Raw genomic sequence first — 23,483 nt, 5'->3', positions numbered from 1 at the left:
ATGAAACATAACATTTAAAGGAGATTAATCTGAATTAGTGCTGACATCTGATAACACATTTTTTAAATTTATTTTTTTTAATTACTCAGCAGGCTGCAAGATAGGCAAATGGAATTATCTCACTGTTAAAGGCTAATAATGATATACACTTTGAAAGAACAAAATTACAAACCAATAATAATGTTTTAGACAATAATTTCACATTTTTACAGGTGTTTTTATTATTTTTATTAAGGATTTCTGAAAAAGTATTAGGGCCACTGAAAAACAAAGTGAAACATTTTTTTTCACTTTTAAGATTAAAGTCAGAATTCTGACTTTTTTCTCACAATAAAAAAAAAAATCCATCTCAAACATTTTTTTTTTCAGTGGCACTAATATTCTCCCGTAAGAATGAAACTGGAGCACCCGGAGAAAACCTTTTCTTCGTACAAGAGGAGGTTGTTTTAACCTGAAATAGCCAATCAAAGATGCAGGTTGCAGGGATTAATGCAGGACAGTGGAGTGGAGGGGAGAAGGAGCAGAATTAGCAAGATTTAGGTCTCCACTTTGGTTCTTCACGAACATTTGCTTGCTGGCTCTCTCTCCCAATAGGAGGTAAAGGGGTCGACTTTGGAAAGGCATTCACCTGAGATATTGACTTTGGGGGTTTCAAAGGGAAGTGAGCCTGCCCTTTCAAGTTCACAGTGTCACCCGGCCCACTTGAATTGTCCTCAGTGGGGGGCTTGGGGTTTTTTTAGCGATAGGAGGTAAAGGCGTGGACTCTGCATTTTTCCAAGCCTTCATGTTGAGCTCTGGGCTCTCTGCTTTGCTTTGAAGAGGTTGAGAGGACTTATTCATTTGGGTGCCTGTAAACTCAATCATATTATTTCCAATAGGAGGTATAGGGGTTGACTTTGGAAAGGCCTTCAGGTCACTGATTCTCCTCTGCAAAGGCTCCAACTGCTTCTGGTCCCTCTTTATAGAGTTCAAGCAGGACAGAGTGTCCTGCAACTCAGAACGCAGCTCTTCCAAATCAGATTTCAGGTGTTTCACTTCATCTTCAGCAGAGGAATATTTCTTCTTATATTTATAAAGTTCTGCATTTGCTGCATTATTATCCAAAGTCTGCTGTCTGTTGATGTCCTGCAGCTCTTCGATAATGCGGCTCCTTTTACCAAGCTCCTTCTGAGCATTGAACAATTGGTCTAAAAGTTTCTTCCGTTCAGACTCATTTTCAATGATCAGGTTTTCTAGAGCTTCCTCTCCCTCCGACTTCATTCTCAATAGGGAGTCAATTTCCTCATCTTTCGTGCAGTGGCCGTCTCTCGTCCAGGTCACGCTGCAGTTTGAGGATCCATGTTTCATTCAGCTCATTTTCTTTTAGAAGGTCTTCATTAGGAACTGCATAGGTGTGCATTTTTCCTTTGAGCTTGACCAATTTTGCTTCCTTCTCTTCACTTGAATCTGTTAAGTTTTTATTCTCTGATTCAAGCTCAAGCACTCTTTCCACTGTTGGCTTGTTTTTGGACATTCTGAAGATGTTTTTAATTATTCAATAGTTTTTTTTCTGCTGCAGTGAACTTCTTTTTGACTTTGTTAATGTCCCTCAAGTCACAGGTGAGGGACATTAACAACACCACTTCCTCTAAGTATTCCATCTTTTCGCTCATCAGCTCATGTATCATTTCCTCCTCTTTTAACTCCTCTTTTTGACTTTCTGTTGTTTTGCTGGCTTTCTCTTGAAAGATTGTCAGCGCTCACACCATTTGAGTCAATATCTCTGTATCCAGTGCCAAACGTCCAAGCTCCATCCGTTTTGTAGTCACACATGCCTCACACTCCCTCATCTCCATCAGGGGAGGGGATCAAAAAAAAAAAAAAAGACGATATCTCATATCTTCTCATTTAAACTTAAAAAAAAAAAAAAATGCAACTTTGTAAACTAAGATAAAGTTAAATCCTGCATTAAACTAAACAAGAAATGCAGCTTTGTAAAATAAGATAAAGTTAAATTCTGCATTCTGTTAGTAAAGAAAACGTAAACAATCAACTACACATTTACCTAACCCATACACCGAATCAACAAATCAGCCCTGTTCAAAGTTATCAACGATCTTTAACCTCAATAGCTGCAGTTACATGTGTAATTTTTTCAGTCTGATTCTGATTAGAGATTTAAGCTTTTCTGTTCACATGCACCACACATTTGATCTGAATTAAACTGCTTTGAGGTGCTGTTACCCCCCCAACTTACAAAATAATAAAAAGGCCTCTAGTGGGGAAACTAACAAAATGGAATTGGCAACAGAAATGGGTCTTGGATTTCTATAAAGTGGCAGAAGGCATGTTTACATGGACCACTTGTAATCGGAATAAATGTCCGATCGGAATGAAAATGCTTCATATACACACTCCATTTGGATTAAAATCTGCCGATCCGGTGCTTTCGAATGGAATTTCATTCCGAACAAGAAGGGTGGTTTATGGCGATCCTCATTCGGATCAGCGTCCATGAAAACACTCGATCTGATCACCTCTCCCCGTTTGGGGTGTTTCTGTCTTGCTGCGCATGTCTGCCCCCATGTGACACGCTTCCTTATTCTCCCCCTTTGACTGCAGCAGTATGTACCACTGAGCTTGCTGCTTTGACAGGGGAAGCACCAGAAACATCAGAACTGTCTGCAGCACACGTAAAAGGTCTATTTTTGAGTACAATAAAGTAGAAATAAAGATAATGTAAAGTACGAACACGACCAATATTTTCGCACGGGGATGGGTTGAAAAACATGCGCGAGCGACGTGACGGTGTAAAGCAGGTTTCCTTACGTTTATCCCAAAATATTTCAAGATCAGAAAGCTGAGGGCCAGACAATGGATTTTTTTTTTCACCCATTACACCATTAAAATGTCTTGGATGTTCGAAGATATCATATTTTAAAACTTTTTTAGACTCACAGAGCTACACCCCTCACCAACTGAGTGAAAACTTAACTTTAAGGCATGTATGAGCCCTACAGTTGTCTTCTGTGTATCCATTCAGAATCCTCCTTCACCCCTGCATGTGTCATGAACTGACCCATCCCAGTGCGTAATTTTGGATGCCTTTTAGCGTTGCTCCAAGTCATAGGACAGCCTGTGTACAGATTAGGATTACATTTTTAGTTACAAAGAATTTGTTTTTACAGTTATGAGAGGAATTTTTACCATTTGATGAGACCTGGAGTTAAATACACCACAGAATGCCCCGTTTAACATAAGTGATCAAGACCATAATTGCACTTCTTATTGACATAAAATGATATCCTATGTAAATAAATTTAGTTGATATTAGTTAGGGTTAAATCAGGCTGACACTGAACTGAATCACTCACCAAAGTGAGATACGTTGTCTGCGTTTGTGGCTGACGGACTATTACGCAGGCGAAGTATTTGCTATCCTGAAAGCAGCTCTTTAAATCCCCCACAGAGATAGAAGTTTGGTTTTTAAAGGCAAAAACCTCTGGCTCTGATATTTGTTAAGGCCTAGAGATGCAGAAAACTAGTCAGAGGTGCAGACAGGACTGCACTCTAGAGAGCGAATTGTAGCTGTGCATGGTGGTTAAAATCTTTATCTTCACAAAGGGATTTACGTCACATAAACCTCGCCTTTCCAGAGAGATTTTTCGAAGCAGATGTCTGTTTGAGGTAATTAAAGTTGTAAAATTCAGATTTATATCAGTTTGGTGCAAATGTCTGAAATAACAGCAGTATTGATGTGTTTTATCATAGTTCAGTCAGATACCTCAGTGTACAGCTTAAAAAATGTTAGTCTTCACTACTTCTTTGATGACTAAACTAACTTTAAGCCAGAGCTATCAAAGATCTATTTTTTAGCAGGTCTTAAACCCTATTCATACGGGACTAGAATTACCTAGGGGTCTCTGGTAATTTGTAATAATCCTGTAGGACGTCTGTGTCTTTAATTCTATACGAAATCAACCATGTCTGTAATTTGTGGAGTAAAATTTCCAGAGCAAATTACCGACCATGTTTCAGCACAAAGAGGTTCACAGGTAATACTAATCCCGTAAGGATCACCATCTTTGTTATTTAGGGGAGTAATTATGTTTTTTACAGTCCATGCGGCTTTCTCTGCTCCTTTTTATGATTAAAAAATATTAATAGAGGCTGTGTAGAAGCTTGTTAACAAAGTGTGACATACATAGGCTATTCTCCTCATGCTCAACAACTCTCTGTTTTTCTGTCTGCTCAGCTGCTGATACACACAGGTGACATACGCAACTTTGATGGGTAGTGGAAGTTAGGAGAAATATTTGACTGGTTTTAGCTGTCTAGAGATAAAAAATAATACATATATGTATGGAGATTGAGAGGGAAAAAACACTTTTGTTGTCTATTATAAACTCTGGTTTACAGTCTGTACAGGACACTAGGGACATGTCACCTCCAGAATGAAATGTGCACAACACTGCACAGTTTTTGTATGAACTTGAGAAATAGAAATTAACCGTGTACGTTCATTGCTGCATCCATGCATCACCTTCTTGATTTTCTTCAGAAATGTCAGTAAATTTGAGTACAATACTGACTTTAGTTATCCTGTGTGAATATCCTACACCAAACACTGACATCTGAAGTCATTCACATATTTCAGAGCATTTAAAGAAGTAGTGATCACTTTTACATATTTTTTCAGCTGTACACTTGGATATCTATGAGCCCAAGACATGACATTGTCAAAAAAATTTAAATTGTGGCCACAATATAGCTATAATGTACACACGAAATACTAATACTAGTTTATGTTTTACAAAAATGCTTATCGTTTTTATCAGTTTTCATTTTAGTTTTTTCCCGGCAATATGGAATAATTATGCAAGACTCAAAGGGTTCAGAAAAAGATTTTTCCTTCAATACATTGACATACACTACTTTTCCCTTTTTATTGTATGTATTCAAATTTGATACCTGAATATAACTCAAGACCTAAAATAAACCATTGTGTAAAATTTATTCAATCAAATTAGACCACGCAGATGCATCACCTTCATGATTTTCTTCAGAAAAGTCAGTAAATTTAAGTACACTAGTGACTTTAGTTATCCTGTGTGAATGTCCTCAACCAAACACTGACATCTGAAGTCATTCACATATTTCAGAACATTTAAAGAAGTAGTGAACACTTAAAGATATTTTTTTCAGCTGTACACTTGAGTATCTATGGAGCCCAAGACATGACATGGTCAAAAAAAAAAAAATTAAATATAGCTATAATGTGCACACAAAATACTAATTTGTGGCCACAAAATACTAAAGAATGGCCACAAAATACTTATTCATGGCCACAAAATATCAATTTATGGCCACATAGTAGGTAAAGTGTGCACAAAATACTAATTGATGATATTAATATCATTCCTAGACAGTTGAGTAAGCAAATCGAGCGCATTATGAACTAGGACGTAATGGGGAATGTTAATTCTATCCGGTGACCAAGGTTATGAGGTTTCTGAACTTCATTTGTTTTTACTTAGTTTTGACTCTGTTTAGATTATGATTTACAGAAATGCTTATAGTTTTTATCAACTTTGATTTTAGTTTTTTCCCCAGCAATATGGGATAATTGTCAGAAGCAAGACTCAAAGGGGTCAGAAAAAGATTTTTCCTTCAACACATTAAAAAACAATGCTTTTCCCTTTTTATTGTATGTATTCAAATTTGATATCTGAATATAACTCAAGACCTAAAATGAATCACTGTGTGAAATTTTATTTAGTCAAATCAGACCATTTTACTCTGTCCAGGCTTAGGTGTTCATTTCAATCTGCTGCTTTCAGAGACTAAAACTAAAGAAGATTTCATCCCAAATTTGATTTCAAATTAGTTTTTTTTCAGACATATTTGAGTTGGTTCTTTTTTTGACAAAGCTATGTTTTGGTTTACTAAAATTCCCGTCTCCATCTGTTCTTTCAGAACCTTCTGCTCCACTTGCTCCCTCAGCGTTGTCTCATGTTGCACTTTATTGTGCAAGTTCCTGCATGTCTTCTGGAAATCGACAATTTTCTGCTCTGACGCGTTCTTTTGACATCTGACGTCCATCTCCAGTTGTCTGATGTAGAATTCCATGTCCTCGAGTTTTCCTTCTGCCGTCTCCAGCTCTTGAGTTTTTTCATGCAACTTCAACTCAAGTCCTTGAACCCCTTGGAGCCTGTTGACTAATTCTGCATTTCTTCCTACTAATTTGAGCACTTTTCACTTTGTAGCTCATCCATAAGTTGGCTCAACCTATTTTTTTATTTCCTTTATTTTAACAGGGAGGACCCACTGACACCGAGGTCTCTTTTCCAGGGGCGCCCTGCAGTTACACAGAAACAGAACAGATGAAAGAAATAACACAGTAACAATATCGATATATGATAAGAAACAAGAGAGGGCAGCTTAGCTGTCAACTGGAAGTTGTTCCACATAGTAGGTGCAACAACACTAAAAGCAGTCTTACCCCATTCAGTTCTAAACCTGGGTGTTTTTAAAGTGATCCAGTTTTGGGATCTGGTTGCATGGGTTGAAATGTTTATTGACAGAAGTGAAGTCAGGTAAGGAGGGAGTTTAGCAATTAGTGCTCTGTAAATAAACAGAATACTGTGCTGCTTTCTACGCTGATTCAGTGGCGGCCAGCCAACAGAATGATACAAGTCACAATGATGCATTCGAAATTTCTCACCAGTGATAAATCGAAGGGCACTGTGATACAGAGCATCCAAAGGCTTCAAGACAGAAGCAGTTGCATGTGCATAGAGAGTGTCACCATGATCGAAAACTGGCAGAACAGTAGCCTGGAAAATCTTTTTCTATTTGACAATGTCAGACAGGATTTGTTCCTATAAAGAAAACCAAGCTGAGGCCTAATTTTCTTTATCAAGCCAGAAATGTGTGATCTAAAAGACAAATCCTGATCCAACCAGATATCCAGGTATTTAAATTGTTGAACACATTCAATGGCTATATTATCAAATGTTGACAGAGCAGAACAGGGTTCAGTGTTTTGCCTAGTAAAAAACATGTATGGAGCCAACTTGTAATAACCTTGCAAATGACTTTATGCATTTGTTAAATATGGTGCTACCTGTCAGGTTTGTAAAAACTCAAAAGGAGGAACCCAAATGCAGATATCTCAAAAGATTTAATTAAACAGACAAAAGAACTTACTTAAAATAAATCCAGATACGGTAAACCTAATCTCAAAGTCCATGAAAAGCAAAAAACTACAGGAGGCACGAAGAGAATCACTAGGATTAACTAGACGGCCACAGACGAGGAACGAGGAGCAGGGGTCCACACAGCCCCAGATGTCTTCCCAGTGTGGTTTTCAGTTTTTCTTCTCGTGTCTTTCCTCATGCCTACCGTGTATTTTGCCTTTTGCTGGATTTTGTTTGAAGTAAGTTTTGATTTTTTTCCCTGGTGGTTCCTCAGTTTAGTTTTTACTTGTTTTGGACTTTATCATTTTTGGATTTTCCTTCTTTTGATTGTATTAAATCCTGTTTTGAGTTATATGCATTTGGGTCCTACTTTTAAGTTTTTGCAAACCTTGACACTACCATCCAAGCACAGAGTGCTAAACAAATCCAAGTAAACCAAAATAAAGAAAAGACAAATGCCTAAGTTTCAAATTAATTTTTAAAAAACTTGATTTGATTATTTAAAAAAAAGGATTAGCTCAGCACCACAGTGAGTCAAACAACAATTTTGGATAATAGTAACAGATTTGTAAATTAAAAAGTGGTTTTCTGGCCATGGGACCATAGGTTTTTATCACAATCTGTGGAAGATATGGCAGAAAAAAAGTCAAGCATAATTTGTGAGCATAGACAATGATTAGTTTAGGAGAAGATATAGGGCAATACTCACTTGCTCATGCAATTTCAGTCAGACAACATAATGCAAATAAAACATAAAGGCAAATAAAAGCGCAAACCAAAACATTCATAGTGTACATGCAGGACAAAAGAAATTGTGGTCTAACCTTGGTTTCCCTTCACATATCCAGTGGAACCCATAGACTGTTGAAAGAATTGGACAAACCCCGCGTGACGTCAGTCGTCTGCATACAATAGGCGGGCTAAAACAGTTTTTGAAGCCCATTCATGGAGGCTTCCATATTGAAATCGCGGTCTCAACCGAATTTTGGATCAACCTAACGGCCCGCCCACTAAGTGCGACTTCCTGTCAGCCTGCTAGCTAGCATTCCGGTTGACAGAAACGGAGCCTCTGCCTGCCGAGCTATCTGTCAATCAAATGAGACATGCCAATCAGCGTTAATCCTAAATATAATCCAAACAATCATGGTACAAAAAAATTCACCCCCCGTACAGTGGGAGCACAATAAGACACTAGCTAATGTGACCCGTTTGGTGTTTTGAACCAGGCTGTAAACCAGTTTATTTTGAAACCGGCTGTTTAACATGTGTGCAGATGGAACTTCCGGTGTTCCTGCAGCCAGCCTCAAGTGGACACTCGTGGTATAGCAATTTTTGGCACTTCCATGTTGGCTTCATTTTTTAGGACCGGAGGTTGCTGCTTGGTGGAACCACAGACTGCAAGCTTTACACTGGATCTAGGAAGAAATATGGCAGAGGATTAGGAATAAAAATACACTCAAGTAAGAATGAAGTAGTGTGTTAATTATTACCCAATCATCACAGGCATCTCCATCTCTTCCTGGACTCTGGCAGGCATTCCCACAAAGTCTGCACAGATCTGACAAATTTTCTAACATAAGACACTCCATGTAGATGGCCTGTGCCTCCTTTGGATAAAGGATCTTCATCATAGATTTAAAGTGATGTCAATATAAATCCGCATTTTCCCTAATCATGCTACAGTGCAAACACATACAACATTAATCTTTATTTTGTTCTTTAAAGGTTTTAAGGAATGTTTTTTTCTTTTTTTTTTTTTTTTTTTTTGCCAGGAGTCTCCAGTGTCCCTTGTCACAGACTGGGCTTATGAGCACATCATAGGCCGTTGGATCAAGCTGCAAAACAAATACACCATGGATGTAAACTCCTATGCATTTCTAGTATGTGTATGCCTTAAAAATGTTGAATTAACTTAAGTTAAAAATAAATAAATAAAAACACGAGAACCTAGATGGTTACATTTCTTAGGCCACAGAAAGTTCCACAGTGCAGTCATCATAAAAGAGTCAACCACTTGAACCTTTTTTTTTTAGTTTTCCCCGTTGACTCCTGGATGATTGTGTGGATGAATCCATTCAAAGCCTAAAATGACAGTTCATGTGAAGATAAATAACTGATATCAAATCAAGCAGAGAAGTTGAATATAATACAAGAGACTGGTTTTAACCTCACTCTCTAGCTCTTTTCCAGAGGACAGATTTTGCAGGTTTCTTGCAAAAATCTTATAAGGCCCAATTCTGCTCCACAGCCCCAAAAAACTGCTGTCTAACTCCATCAATGGCTCTTGTGTGTAGGTAAATCTTGAAAAGATTCGTGGAATTAATTTGAAGCGCTATACTTACATTCTCCAGGGCTGGTTGAAATTTGGTTCTCTATGGTGTCCATGTTTTTATGTTCATGGTGTAAATATGGACTCTGTGCATCACCAGGACTCTGAGAAGCTGTTGACAAGAGACTATCTCACTGGGGCTATGTGGAACTGGTGTAGACTTCAGAGGGCTGGTTTTTCTTACCAGAGGAGCACTGGAACAGGCTTCTATACATTTTGCTGGCTCCAAGGCTGTGGTTCAATATATGGCTTAAGATGGTCTATATATATATATATTTTTTTTTCTTTTTTTTTTACCACTAGGGCAAAGATGATCCACACTTTTGCCCTCGATGCTTGTGATTGTAAATGTTAAGTGTGCCTCCAGATTCCCTCCCTTTCGCTGTTCATTTCTAATGTTTTTAAGCAGAACCTTGTCATCCACCGCAAATTTGTCATCGTCACCCATGGCACGCTTCCTTTTCTGCACTTTTGCTTGTGCCATAGCTATATTTGCCTCCACTTGTATGTACACATCTTTACGGTCTGTGGCCCATATGCACAAATGTGTATAAAAGAAATGTTTATTAAAGAACAGAGAACAATAGCCTTATTTAAATGCAGAAAAAATAAATTAAGCTGAATTCTGACTGGAATTTCAGAGGGATAACAAGCCTCTCTCCCATACATTAAAAAGTAAGGGGAGTATTTTGTGGTTATTTGTTTTTTGGTGCGCAACCCAAACCCAGTGGGCTTTATAAATTTATCCCAATCATTTGGGTGATCCATCACCATTTTTCTCAGAGCTCTGAAATGGGAAAAAAGTCACTCGTGCTCCATGTTGACACATGCAATACTTGGGAGAGATTTGAAAATACATTTACCCTTGAATGCTGCCATTCAGTTTTCCACCAAACCATTTGTTTGTGGATGGTATGGCAAACACAGGCTCCTCTCTATTCCCAGTTTCTCACAAAGGTCTAGGCTGATCTACCAGATTTCATGGACATGATTATTTTGAAATTTAACAAATGTATAAACCAACATTTATGGGTATAAGAGTACAACTCATTCACCTATCAGTGAACTTGCCTTGTTCATGAATTCTTTGCCCCAGTCTTTCAGAATCTGCTTTGGTGCTCCATATTTGTAGGAAAAAATCTTTGATGCACTCAGCTTTTCTACTTTTTAGAGGATAGACCTCTAGCCACTTAGTAAAGTAGTCAACCATGACACACACATATGTGTTTCCTTGGCTGGGAACCTTGGCCCAACCTTGGTCCATCCATGTGGAGAATTAAAGTTTTTGTTGACAAGGGAATCAGTTGTTTTGGATTAGCCCAAGCTAGAATGTTTCTCACCTGCATACGTAGCTGATTGATACTTGTCAGATACAACTCTGTTGTGATGGTTGTGGCTCATACGGCTACGTAGAGAGCTTTGAGTTTTGGGAGGGATCAACGTAGGCAGGTTCGCGTCCACCTTTGTGTTTACAAAAGCTTTATTTTTGTATTGTTTATTTTTTGTTGGTGACCGTAATGCACTACTCACCCATGCAGTCATTTGCTTTAATAGAGACGCAATGCGACTTGTACAGGGCTGGTAATGTGTTTGTGAATATGTGTCCAATCTGTGCCTGGAGTCCGCTAGGAAAACACACCAACAGCTGGATTACGGAAACCGGTTAGGGTGGAAACCAGGCTGGATGTGTGAAACAAATCCATCTGGTGTGTCAGGTTACCACAGTATATGTATAGACCTTTACAGAAGGTTGGAAAATAAATGTCTTTTGGGACTACTCTCTCCTTTTAAGTCATTCTTATAGTGAGAACAATGTCATGAATGATCCACATATCTAATAATACTTTATGAAGAGCATTAGTCCTCAATCACCAATATCTTCAGATGTGTTTTTCTAAAGTTTGTCCTTCAAGTTTCTAAGAGAAACCTATGTGGCATTCATGGCGTGTTCTTAAACTTCTAAACTGTTTCTGCCTGTGCTCTAAAAGGGACACTAATGCAACCCCATACCATCAGAGATGCAGGTTTATTAACTGTGTGCTGATAACAAGCTTGATGGTCTTGCTTCTGTCTAGTTGCAGGACATGGTGTCTGTGGTTTCCAAAAATAATTTGAGATTTGATTCATCTGACCACAAAACAGTTTTCCATCTTAGCCTCAGTCCATCTTAAATGAGCTTTGACCCAGAGAAGACGATGGCATTTTTGGATTGTGTGTCACATGCGGCTTTTACTTAACATGATACAGCTTTAACTTTAATTTGTGGATGACATGACAATGACTGACAACAGTTTCTGGAAGTGTGCCTGAGTCCATGCAGTGATTTCCAGTACAGAATCATGCCTGTTTTAAAAGCAGTGTCACCTGAGGGCCCACAAACCTTCAGCCTTGTCCCTTGCATGCAGAGATTTCTCCAGACTCTATGAATCTTTTGATGATATTATGTACTGTAGATGGTGGGATATACAAAGTTGTCACAATTTCACATTGAGGAATATTTTTATGTAATTGTTCCACAATTTGTATGCATTTCCACACTAATGAGTGAACCTCTGCTGCTTTTATATCCAGTCATATTACTACCCTGTTGCCAATTACCCTTTTAGATGCAACGTGCTCCCTCAGATGTTTTTCATTAGTACCACTTACTTTTCCAGCATTTTCTTCTTCTTCTTTCTTCTCTTCTTTTTGAGACGTGCTGCTGCTATCCAGTTCAAAGTAAGCTTATATTTTTTTCTGAAATGGCAAAATGTCTCAGTTTCAACATCTAATATGTTGTTTATGTTCTATTGTAAATAAAATAAAGATATATGACATCTGACAGTCAGTGTTTATACACTGCCTGGCCAAAAAAAAAGTCGCCACCTGGATTTAACTAAGCAAATAGGTACGAGCCTCCTATTGGATAATTACTGCATGGGCGATTATCTTTCAGCTGACAACAAGTTATTTAACCCCAGCTAATGCAATGAGTAACTTCTCATTTCTTTAACAACCATGTCGAAAGACACATCCTGTGGTCATGGAAAAGATGTTACTCTGTTTTAGAAGGGTCAAATCATTGGCATGCAAAAAAGGCTTCAGTTTGCTAGGGAGCATAAAGATAAGACTCTGGAGGAATGGAAGAAGGTCATGTGGTCTGATGAGTCCAGATTTACCCTGTTCCAGAGTGATGGGCACATCAGGGTAAGAAGAGAGGCAGGTGAAGTGATGCACCCATCGTGCCTAATGCCTACTGTACAAGCCTGTGGGGGCAGAGCTATGATCTGGGGTTGTTGCAGTTGGTCAGGTCTAGGTTCAGCAACATTATGTGCCCAAAGAATGAGGTCAGCTGACTTCCTGAATATACTGAATGACCAGGTTATTCCATCAATGGATTTTTTTCTTCCCTAATGGCACGGGCATATTCCAAGATGACAACGCCAGGATTCATCAGGCTCAAATTGTGAAAGAGTGGTTCAGGGAGCATGAGACATCATTTTCACACATGGATTGGCCACCACAGAGTCCAGACCTTAACCCCATTGAGAGTCTTTGGGATGTGCTGGAGAAGGGTTTGGGCAGTGGTCAGACTCTCCCATCATCAATACAAGATCTTGGTGAAAAATTAATGCAACACTGGATGGAAATAAATCTTGTGACATTGCAGAAGCCTATCGAAACAATGCCACAGCGAATGCGTGCTGTAATCAAAGCTAAAGGCGGTCCAACGAAATATTAGAGTGTGTGACCTTTTTTTGGTGGCAACTTTTTTTTTTGGCCAGGCAGTGTATTTACATTTTACACAGTGCCCAAACTTTTTTGGAATTAGGGTTGTATTTTTCTCTGTTCCAGATAGATAGCGAATTTTAAAGTAATTGCATAATGATTTAATGCAATGCAGTCTCATCAGATAATAAAAGATAATTTCTCAATATATCTACAGTCGTTAAATAAACATCATCCATACTTATTTATCTTCTTAACTCAAAATGTTAAGATATCTGTGCATCCTTTCAGACATTTATGTTTATTTTTGAGGGCATTTGCAGGTAATAGTTATTTGATAAACAGTTTATTTATTATAATACATTTTCTCTTGTTTTACAGCTAAAAATCTTGTTTTTCAGAGTTCACTTCTCCAACACAGTATCAGTTCAACTCGCTGCAGCCTTAACCCAACAGAAGGGGGCAGCAGTGAGCTGTAATGTTCAGGTTGTGTTGAAATAAAACAGTTTCTTTTATGCCGAAATAATCTACTTGTCCTACTGAATCCATCATCATGCTAAATCCTCAATAATCCCGTGTTTTCCGCCTCCAGGGATAGTATTCATCTAACTTCACACGTTTCAATTGGGTTTGGCTGCGTGACACGTCTCCTCTTGCACAATGCATTCCGGCATTTCCTTGAACACTGGTTGAGTAATGGTGGTGCGACATTTGAAACCACAGCCAGCTCAGTCTGCGTAAAGACTATGGCGGTTGCCACCGTGGCTGAGCTGAGAGGTCGTCCTCCTCTCTGTGCGCTGCGGAAGCGCGCTCGAGACAAGAGCTGCAGGCTCGGGAGCGCGCGTCGTCCTCTTGCATGGATGGGATCGTCGAGAGGGGCGCGAATGAAAGGTAACCAGCTTTAGTGGCATTTCCTCATCCAGGGCTGCAGTGAGGCGGTATTACTCCAGTTTCATAGCACTCAGTGCAACAGATTTCTCTAATTATGTCGGTATTTGGTGGATTTTTAGCTAAAAAGGATGGTCCGCCCTGCAAATCAGTCCGCCACGACTATCGGAGGGTGTTTTGCACTCATTTAAGCAGGAATGGTGGCGTTTTAGTGGATTTAACGTCCATGTCCGCGCTTTTCCTGTGTTAAACGTGCCTTCTGTCCTTGAGTCAAAGTTGTGAGGTGATTTGGTCCGTAGTTAGTCAACAGCACGCATCCCTTGTTTACGTGTCATTTAAGTTAAGCTCCCTGCACATCCCTGGAAAGTACTTTTATATGTCTAATAGGTTATCTTAGCTCATTTTAAATATAATTTTAAACAGAAACAGACCACAACCACGCGAGTCTGCAAAGTTTAAGATGTCCATGCATGTGGCTGGCCAGCATATCGAGATTTTGGGGTTTATCGTTGTGTTTTTAAACGAGGAAAAGAGCCAGGCAATTTTGTTAGTTTTTTGCTTGGTTTATGTTGGTTTTGATTGAGTAATAAAAACTAAATGCCAGGCCTAGCTAGTACCAGGTTTGTACTGAAAACCGCAGTTACACATCCAAAGACCACAAGATCAAATATTTGAGATATTTAGTCTTAGTGGGGGAATTAGCATTTTATGCAGGATTTTATTTAAGTGTTTTCTTAATCACAAGTAAAAAATCAGCTGATACTGATACCTGTTTGATATCACAGCACCAGAAACAGAAGTCCTAGACACCTGCTATTTAGTGATTTATTTATTTAGATACTCAAAACTGTAGGAAAACTCCTGCACACTGCCTTAATATTCATTCATGCTCTTCATTTGAAACAGATATGCTTTCTGTCCATAGGTTGTGTTTCCACTGGTGTACGTGACTGATACATCTGTATATTCTTAAATATAGATCATCCATTCTACTATCCAATGCAAGGCAGTGCACTTGTTTACAGATGGATAGCAACCTGACAGAAACTACCTTTAGCCATGGGGAGAGTCTTGTTTTGTCTATTTTTGAGAGCCATCTGGCTGCAGACCTTCACCTCTGACAGACACACTCACTAACTTTTCATCTGGAACATCAGAGGTTTAGGTTTTTTTATATTTATTTATTATATTTATATTTATTATTATACTTATATTTATCTATAAAGACCAAGAAAAAAAAACATAAATAAAACAGAGTGAAATACAAAGTTTCCTTTAGCTAAAGTTAACTTGGCTAGGCTAGCCAATGTAGCTTTGTTAGTCTTAGCAATGTGGACTTAAGCAAATGTAGCTAAAACTAACATAGGTAGATAACATACCTACTTATACAGCTGCTTTGTGAGCTTAGCTTAGGGCCCTGTGATTTCCGTGTTAACGGAATCACGGAATTGGCCAATTAAAATGGAATGTACTATTTATGGTGGAAATTGAATGAATTTGACTAAAATGCTGTACTTTTAGAAAGAGGAACGTATATCTGGGGAATATGTTTGTGGGGGGGGGGGGGGTCACTAAAGCAGGTCACAGCTTGTGCCTCACTTCACAAACACTCACCCCGCCCCCTCCTAAACAATAACAGCGTGTCAAAGCAGCTGCATGAAACACAGGCAATCATCACGTAGCTTAACACAGTGCAGTACCGTGCTACGTAATATTGCACCTACAAGAAAATGGATCCATGCGATGAGTTATTTTACCTCACCACATCAGAGAGTCAAAATTCTTCCCGTTGATACTGTAGTACCTTTGGTTGCTTAACAAGCCAATACTTGTCTGCATTACCGTAGCGGTCTGATAAGACAGCACGGGGAGTGATGAGGAGAGAACTGTTACAGTCAGGAGTAGAACACAAGGCAGCATCAGACTGCATGGACTGTTACAGACTGTGAGAGTAAAGAAAAGTTTAGGTAACAGGTTTACTTTTAACCATTTAACTTTAATGTCTTTCTGATGAAGTAACTATCATTCTCTGTTTGAGAGAACAGAAGAATTTCTCCATTTACATTATAAACATCGGTTAGGATGTGATTATACACGTGGATGTGTCTTAAGATGTTGGAAATATCTGGCTGTTACACTGGTTATATTTATTTTATATAAGGGTAATCCAAACAACGGCTCCTTGGCCATCTGTGGCCACTTTTCATTGAAATTAATTTTTTTTTTTCTATTTAATTAAGGAACATTTTATTCATTATATGAACAGGGCACTCTTTTTTATGGTAAAATTAGTGGAAAAGTTAAAAAACAGAATTCCAAAAAATTAAAACAGAAAAAACAGAATTTGGCAAAATATTAAATGGATTTCGTAGGGCCCTATTAGCTTTAAGTACTTTAGCTACATAGCTCTGTTGACCTTTAGGAAACACTGGTATACACACTGGTAATTTAGATATGTAGCTTACATTTTGGCTTTATGAGGCTAGCTTTAGCTACATAAGCAACATAGCTCTGTTATCTATGTAGCTTAAGCTGCTAATAGAGCTTTACTATGTTTGCTATGTCAGAATGTTTTTAAGGAGGACAAGCTTTTTTTTTTTGTCCAGTAAGCAGATTGTTTAGTCTGCTTTATCTAAGATTTTGTAATCTGGTGTAGCAGGTCAGGTTTTTGACTTTTAGCATTTTGTATCCTAACGTTACCTTTACCTGTAGCCAAACCCTAAGCAGAAGTTTAATCCGGTTTCATTTCCAAAGTATTTCTATTCTGAGATACACTCAAAATATGTCGTATTTATTACAGAAGTATGTGATTTGAAACATGCTAGTTGTATATTCAGTGAAATTAAATAGACAAATTAACAGCTGCATGTGCTAAGCTAACTCATTTAGCCATTCAAATGCTCGTCTGAATGTTACCCTATTTTCCTTCTGACTTTAAATGTTCATTTCAAACTGCAAAAACAGTTGGACTTTCCTTCACAGACTGATAAATGCCACTCTGAAATCCAGTGCAAAAGTTTAGGTTGACTCAACTAGAAGCCCATTCATTCTTATGGGTATCTTTATGATATCCATTTAACCTGTGAACTCCCGTCTGTAATATTTTCTCTTTAAGAAAATGCTGTGAGTATGTAAAAAAAAAAAAAAAAAGAAAAAAAAGTTGAACTCTTTTGGTAACATTCAGAGCGGTCATATTGTGTGAAGGTGAACAAGGTGCTGACTGGCTAAAAGGATATATAATATCAGATTGTCCTAGCAGTTTTAACTGTAGAAAATTAAATGAAATGTTAGCATTAGTAGATAAAAGCAGGTTAGTTGACAATCATTTGCTTAATGAGTTAGCTTACGCTAGCTTGTTTGGCTGTTCATCTTTTTAATAAAATATTTCTCAAAACAGGCTAAATCACTTTAAACACTGTGATACTTTCATGACGGGATGGCTGTTTTCAGTTTGTTGATGTATATTGTCTCTGCCCCTAATAGATAAATAAATACCACCCCACTACTTTTTGTCAAAGACAGGATATGAGTTTTGTGAAACAAAACATTACTGAATTGTACCAGGAAGCTTGGGAAGCCATGCAGCAGTATGGAGTGAATGAAAAGAAGAGTTTGAGACCTTTATTGGACATCCCACTTGATGATTGCTGTTTCTCTTAGACCTATCAATGAACAACTGTGTCCTTGCATCACATTTTAGAGTTGGCTAAGCCAATTTGGCACCTTTCCAGAGGAAATACAAAAAATGATGTAGCTCCAGGTGCAATCATTGATCGAAAATCAAAGAAAAAGTACAAAAAATAGTGGAGTACATAGTACAACATAGTGAAGAAGCAACATATAGTGAAGAAGCAACATAACTTTAGAAAATCTTAAAACCTCATTATACAGAAATGTTGCCAATGTTTCTGTGCAATGTAGTAGCATGTAGGTGTTTTCTGTAAGTTCATAGGTTTAAAAATGAAAGAATGCTTAGTATTTGGTGTGTCAGACTTTTTTTTCTGTTGTCATTGTATCAATCAGGTTTCAGTATTGTTTGGTTTTTACTGGAATAGTATCAAAGTTTATAACTCTGGTGTTGTAAAAACCATTTACTCTTTCTTCATAGAAATATAATGAGATCTGTTGTATTGCCATTCAGCTTTAAAATATCCCTGTATGATTTCTGGTCTGTTTCGCTCAGCCCTAGTTTATAGTTGCAGTCGGTAGGGCACACATCCTTAGTCTTCTTTTCATTTAAGTTAAGCTCTCTGCTCATCACTAGACAGTATACTTATATGTCATGTTAGGTCGTCTTGGCTCATCTTAACATTTATATTTCTATAAACAGACCACCGTCACGTGAGTCTGCTAAGTTTAAGACATCTGTGCAGGACACATGATATTTCCAGGCCTGCCGGAGACCCCCAAACCAGATACTAAGTGTGCTAAATTAGAGGGACCAGTCTGACATTTATGCAGCAGTCTACTACAGCAGTGAAACTTAAACCAAGATGAGCTGTAGTCCTGAATTTCACCTTATCCTGAACTGAACCGGGGCGACTGAGTGCTGTAAATATCGACAACTTGAGTCGACCATTATATGTGAAAATAAACCTCAGTACTTTTAAATACCATAAGATTGATCTAAATCTCTGACTTACACTGGCTGTTTACATCCAGAGATTTCATTTGTATTTCTGCTGAGCTTTTGAAAGTAGTTCTGTGTTTGTTAATCGGACAGGAAATGTAATGTGAATGCTTTTATTCCAAGCAGTGAGTAACATAAGCACAGTTTGCTCAGACAGTCATGGAAATTTAATATATTTGTCATACAATTTCAGGTTTTCAAAAACGTCAATACTAAGATGATTTTGATACCACATGCTTGAAATTGCTGTATGTCAAAAAATTATGAAAAAAGAAGACAGGAGTGTTCAAACGGAATTAATCCATCAAAAAACTGCAGGCAAACTCCTGCACAACATAAACGGCAAATGCCTTGCAAGGTTTGTGCTAAAACATTCTTAAATTTAGATTATTAGCAGGAGTTTGAAATTTGCATCAGTATCCGAAAAGATTCATTCGTAAATATTGACATATTGGATATTAGCAAAAATCCAATGTCATGCATCCCTACTTGCAATTTTTTGTCTTTTACAGAGTTGGCATTTCAATTTAATCTGTACCCTTTAGGGTGTAATAATATAACGATACACTAAAATATCGGGATATTTTGTGATGCGATACTGTATCGATATTTTAAAATGCAGTATCAATATTTTATTGATTAGGCTAATAATTTACTTTAGTTGAATATGTATTATTTATTATGACGTGTGCTGCTGACCTCTTGGCCAGGTCACCCTTGTAAAAGAGATCTCGATCTCAATGGGTTTTATCTGGTTAAATAAAGGTAAAAAAAAAAAAAAAATAGTTTGTGGTGTAATTTCACTCCCAGGCTGCTAGCTGGCAGCAGTCATTTAACGCTTCCCTCTTCTTCTCTCTTTAGACAACGAGATCATGCAAGCCTTCCGGTCTGAGCAAGCCAGTTACTTGTGCCTACCCAGCAGAGCAGCTTCTGCTGCATTCATAGCAGAAATTTGGACTTATATTGCCTTCCAAAACATTAAAGACAGTACAAACCTGGGCAGGAGTCAAGTCATTTGCAGGATATGCTACGCCAGAGTTAAATACTCAGACAGCACGACTAATCTGCAAGTTAGACATCATAGCAATAACATTACAGCTAACAGCTAACGTGAAACAAGCCTGTTGAAGCTACCGCTGGTCTCTACTCGTGCAACCATAATCACAGTCAATACTTTTTTTTTCATTAGTAAGGACCAGCTCCATCTTAGTGTCATTAAGAATGACAGCTTCTGTAATACGATGAAAAAACACTGGCCTGTCACATCATGCCCTCCCATAAAACACAGTTCATCAGTCCTGAAAACTGGACATGAGGCTCAGTTTGTCTTCCATGGTCTCCCTCAATAAGCACCTTGTTGTTACGTGGTGACATAAAAACTGATATAACATGAAAAATGAAAGATTTGAGTACATTTAATCTATATTGATCTATTTTTCCCCCTTTTAAAAAACCCTGAAAGCATTTTAATTCATTACATTAAAATGGGGGAAATCCTCATCTCCAGGTTGCACAAAGATAGTTAAAATGCTAGATGATGCAGGACTATATAATTATTTTTTTTAATAGCTTAATTCTGTTGTCGTATATATGTATATGAAATTTACAAAAAATATTGCAATAAATTGCCTTCTTCATAGTATCGCAATATATCGATCTCAACACCCCTGTATCGCGATAGGTATCGTATCACCAGATTCTTGCCAATACACAGCCCTAGTACCCTCCAAGATTCCAAAATTCAGCTGCTAAATAGTATATCCCCATGTCATTTAACCCCTTAAAGCTTGAAAACATAAAAAATAGCCAGAAAATTCTAATTTCTTGGAACTGAAATGTTCATTTACCTTTCTACTGAAATTTTTGAAAATCCAAATCTCCATAAAATTTAACAAATATATTTTTAGTATCTCATTTCATTCATTAGGGGTTTTTGGTAACTGATCATCCACTTGAAGGCATTTTTGTCATTTATCAGATTGTATTCAGAAGTTTTTTGAGTAGCTAATTTATTGATCATATTGATTAGATAGAGGTATCATAAAAGTATGTATCAAATATGCGACAAAAGGTGTTAAGGGGTTAAAGCATGTTCTTGAGGAAATGAGGGAGAAAAACTTAAAGAGGTACCACTAGACTTAGCTTGCGGCTAGTTAATTCCCACATTCACTTCCATTGCCAAACTACAGTAAAACAGCTGTTGAAATGATGTATTGGCTGTTTTTGCATAATCTGGCATTTTGATAATTGTATTTTGTATCCGGATGGTAATAAAGTTTATTGATATTATTATTTTTATTTTGTCCCACCTCTATATGCATGATTTTAATGATACTGCCAGCAAGGCAATGCAGTGCACTTTTTCAAATGAGCTAATCTAAATCAGAAAAATTTGCAAAAACCGGAATTATAGAGTTTACCTCTAAGTGCAGTCAAACAGTGGGATTTGCATTTGTTGCAAATACAATGTTTTTTTGGGGGAAGGAGGTAAAAAATAAGTTGTTTACAAGTAAAATGCAAGTAATATGCAGTATTCATTATATTCCTGCTGATCAGACACCCTACTGACCATCCCAAAGTATTATAGCAGTCTCCTTTAAATACATGTCTCTATATTTAGGCTGTGATCTGCTAAAAACACGATAATGTTGACGTATTTTTGGCTGATTCATTCAGTCCTGTTCAAAGTAAAGAGATGTCAAAAAATAGAATTAACATTTTTCTCTGCAGAATGACCAGTCCTGATTAAACCCATCTGAAGTTATGTTTGTCATGTTGCTCTCATTTGCAGGCCGGTGTAAGGTTTCCCTCCTCTGTCCAGGCGTCTACAAGCAGCAGCCTCACAGATAAACTGAGCTGCCCTCCTGCAGGAAGACCGCTGTCCACACTGCTTCTGCTTGAGGAAACATACTTAGGCCAGTGCTGCCAGGCCAATGCTACAGCTTGTTTCTTATCGCCTTTCTCCCAGTGCAAACAAGTAGTTAACAGTCTAACTTTTACTAATAACAGCCCAACAGCAGCTCTTTTTGATTTGCTGTAATGTGGATGCCTGAAAAGCTGGAAACAAGACTCCAGTGAAGAAAAGCCTGAAAAAATCTGATTTTTCACCTTTGTTCGATCACGTGGAATCATGGGGGCCTCAGGATATACCTACTACCGTGTCGCCATCTTCCTCTGCATGTTTACCGGCTACTCGCTGTACTTCTTTAACAGGAAGACCTTCTCCTTTGTCATGCCCTCTGTGATGGAAGAGATCGAACTGGACAAAGATGACCTAGGTGAGACTTTATTTGTATCTATTACCTTTAATTGTGGTTATTTTTGCAATGAGGCCTTTTTTAAACCAAGAATTGTGCAGCAAAGCCTTAATCTGGCTTATTCACCTTGCCAAATGTGCACAGTGCAAAGGATTTAGCATGCACTGAGGCAAAGTAATCACTAATGGACCAAACTGCATCCAGTCTGATTGATCTTTTCAACCCAAGTTTAAAATATTCTGTACTCCATGCTGGTGAGCATCACTCTCCAGCTTCTGCTTGCAAATGTTCATGTCTGTTGATCTCTATTTCCACTCTCTGCTATTTAAGGAATCTGTTTGGGTAATGCAGAGGTCATCACCTTACTCGACCTCACTGACTGACAACAGGAACGATGCTTAGTCAAGAGTGTCGTAGATATCAAACTGAAGGTATTCTAACGGTTAGGTTAGTTATACTTAGGTAATGCTTAGTATAGGTGTAATGACACAGAAAGGTCAGCTGAGGACTACAGAACTTAAGTCTTTGGTGTCAGAGGGCAATAATGACCTCACGTACAGTCGATTCAGACCCCTTCACTTTTTTCCATTTTTTTTGTGTTGCCGCCTGATTCTGCATTAGAAGAAAAAAAAAAAAACCTTTTATTCTCATTAATCTACACTCAGTGCCCCATCATGACAAAGTGAAAACAGAATTTTAGAAAATTTCGCAAATAAAAAAAAAAAAACAACAAAAACAAACTGAAATATCACATTAACATAGGTATTCAGACCCTTAGCAACAAACTAGAAATTTAGGTTCCTTCCATTTCTCTCAGTCTATGCTGAGATGTATCTATGCCTTCATTAGAGTACACCTGTGGTAAAGTAAACTGATTGGACATGATTTGGAAAGGCACACACCTCTCTATAGAAGACCGCACAGCTGACAATGCATATCAGAGCAAAAACCAAGCCAAGAGGTCAGAGGAACTGCAGCAGAGTTCAGAGACAGGATTGTTTCAAAGCACAGATCTGGGGAAGGCTATAAGAACAGCTAGTGTTGTTGTAAAGTGTATGAAAACTTACATCAATGTAAAATTTTAGATTTTTATTTTTAAAAATTTACAAAAATGGGGGTGTAACATAAAAAATTTTGAAAAAAGTAGAAGGGGTCTGTATGTTTTCTGAATGCACTGTAGAAGAGGATGGTAATATAATAAAATCAAATTATATTGAAAACCCTTTGATAAAAGTAGAACCCCCATGTTAGGAAATGTCTTGTTTTAACTTTTATAAATATTGCGTTTTTAAAGGAAAATTATATCTGATAAATTCAGTTTCATTTTATCTGCAGTAATTACATTTTAAATCTAAAAACTATAGGTCTATTTTTATCTTATTTTCTCTGGGCCTGACACATAAATGGACACACAGAGGAAAATTGGAGAGAAAAAGATGGATTGCCACACTTCTTCATGAACTTTATAAATATGTTTTTACTGGCAACCATGT

The 23,483-nt window shown here is 37.8% G+C and overlaps 1 protein-coding gene across 1 annotated transcript in view; it reads left to right on the top strand.

Annotated features, from left to right (window-relative positions):
* The first annotated feature begins 13,959 nt into the window (after positions 1 to 13,959).
* slc37a4b (solute carrier family 37 member 4b) overlaps positions 13,960 to 23,483 on the top strand; it is a 32,831-nt gene continuing 23,307 nt past the window's right edge. The window contains exons 1-2 of the mRNA XM_041800588.1: positions 13,960 to 14,106; positions 21,525 to 22,011. Of these exons, the coding sequence (XP_041656522.1) occupies positions 21,864 to 22,011 (148 nt within the window). The 5' untranslated portion in view covers positions 13,960 to 14,106; positions 21,525 to 21,863. The remainder of the gene's footprint in view (positions 14,107 to 21,524; positions 22,012 to 23,483) is intronic.

Source organism: Cheilinus undulatus, linkage group 12 (assembly GCF_018320785.1).
Source record: "Cheilinus undulatus linkage group 12, ASM1832078v1, whole genome shotgun sequence".
Taxonomy (NCBI): Eukaryota; Metazoa; Chordata; class Actinopteri; order Labriformes; family Labridae; genus Cheilinus; species Cheilinus undulatus.
Note: the sequence above shows the minus strand (reverse complement) of the source record. Positions and strands in the feature narration are given on the sequence as shown.